This window comes from Sinocyclocheilus grahami, unplaced genomic scaffold (genome assembly GCF_001515645.1).
Source record: "Sinocyclocheilus grahami isolate Dianchi unplaced genomic scaffold, SAMN03320097.WGS_v1.1 scaffold6312.1, whole genome shotgun sequence".
Lineage (NCBI taxonomy): Eukaryota > Metazoa > Chordata > Actinopteri > Cypriniformes > Cyprinidae > Sinocyclocheilus > Sinocyclocheilus grahami.
Window position 1 is genome coordinate 1,963 of NW_015510766.1, and position 1,206 is coordinate 3,168.

The 1,206-nt window shown below is 39.8% G+C and overlaps 1 protein-coding gene across 1 annotated transcript in view; it reads right to left on the bottom strand.

The window, feature by feature from the left end:
- The window catches only part of LOC107577534 (E3 ubiquitin-protein ligase Mdm2-like), a 3,838-nt gene that overhangs the window by 1,906 nt on the left and 726 nt on the right, over window positions 1–1,206 (bottom strand). Inside the window, exons 2-3 of the mRNA XM_016263602.1 lie at window positions 438–509; window positions 276–350 (exon numbers count right to left, since the gene is read on the bottom strand). Of these exons, the coding sequence (XP_016119088.1) occupies window positions 276–350; window positions 438–497 (135 nt within the window). The 5' untranslated portion in view covers window positions 498–509. The remainder of the gene's footprint in view (window positions 1–275; window positions 351–437; window positions 510–1,206) is intronic.

Here is a 1,206-nt window from a genome sequence, read left to right on the forward strand (position 1 = left end):
ACTGAAGACTGGAGTAATGGCTGCTGAAAAATCAGCTTTGCCATCGCAGGAACACATTGCATTTTAAAATATATTCAAATAGAGAAAAAAATATCTATTATAAATTGAAATAATATTTCAAAATGTTACTCTTTTTACTGTATTTCTGGTCAAATAAATGCCGTTTTGCTAAGCTTAAGAGACTTCATAATATCTTCGCAACCATAAACTTTTTAACATTAGTTTATATCTGATAAAATGGACTTAAACTGCTGTCAGCAGACACATCTCCTCACCTCCTTCATGGTGAAAACATCTTTATCTGCACCTGCATCCTCTAACAGGCTTTTCAGCTGCACTTTTGGTCTTACCTAAAGTTACATTTAATAACACTCAGTCATTTCAAAGTATAAAAACACACTTAAATACACAAAGGCACACCTTGAATGCTACATTACCAGTTTTTCGTTGTCAACCTTGTTGATCTGAGAACTGCTTAAACAATTTTCTGTTGCCATTTTGGTAGTTATCTGTAAAAAATAAACAGAGTTAGATTTTACATACAACAATTTAAAGCCAGTTCAGCACACATGCAAGCTTCAGAATCAACATTACCTGTGCAAATAGAGGTAAATTGGCTATTCTAGCTATGAATCTTATATACTCTGCTACCTGTACATAAAGTGCTTGAGCTCTGGGTTAGTGTGGAGTGGGAGCCGGCCGGTCTATGGTTTAAATAGACGCAGAGAGGCATGTCAGGGCTAGAATCCACCGCACCGATCATCTTGTCCTGGGCGGGTTCGGGCATGACTTGTCAAAAGCGTGACTTGCTTCAGACGCCTAGCGGTGGTAGACTCTCTTTGCCGAGTTGTCTAGCTCTCTGTGATCATGTCCGGGCATGTCCCGTCTCACTACACCCGCCCATTGCTGGCTAAGATCTTGGATTCGGGGCTTATCACCCCAGTGACAGGTGAAATAACGGAGTGTTTGGACCAAAGCGACGACTCTCCCGGATTATTAGCGCCTCGGTTAAATAAATGCAAGGGAAAAAAAGACCAAAAGTTGTTCATTACAAGTGCTACGGATGCCCTTTGGACTACGATGTTTATAATCTCTGAAATGCTCAGCAAACAGTAACTTACACACAAAATACAACAACAATCTCAAGTTGGTCGTATTCGGGATTTATATCTGCCATCATAAACACGGGAATATAACTGCCATCTA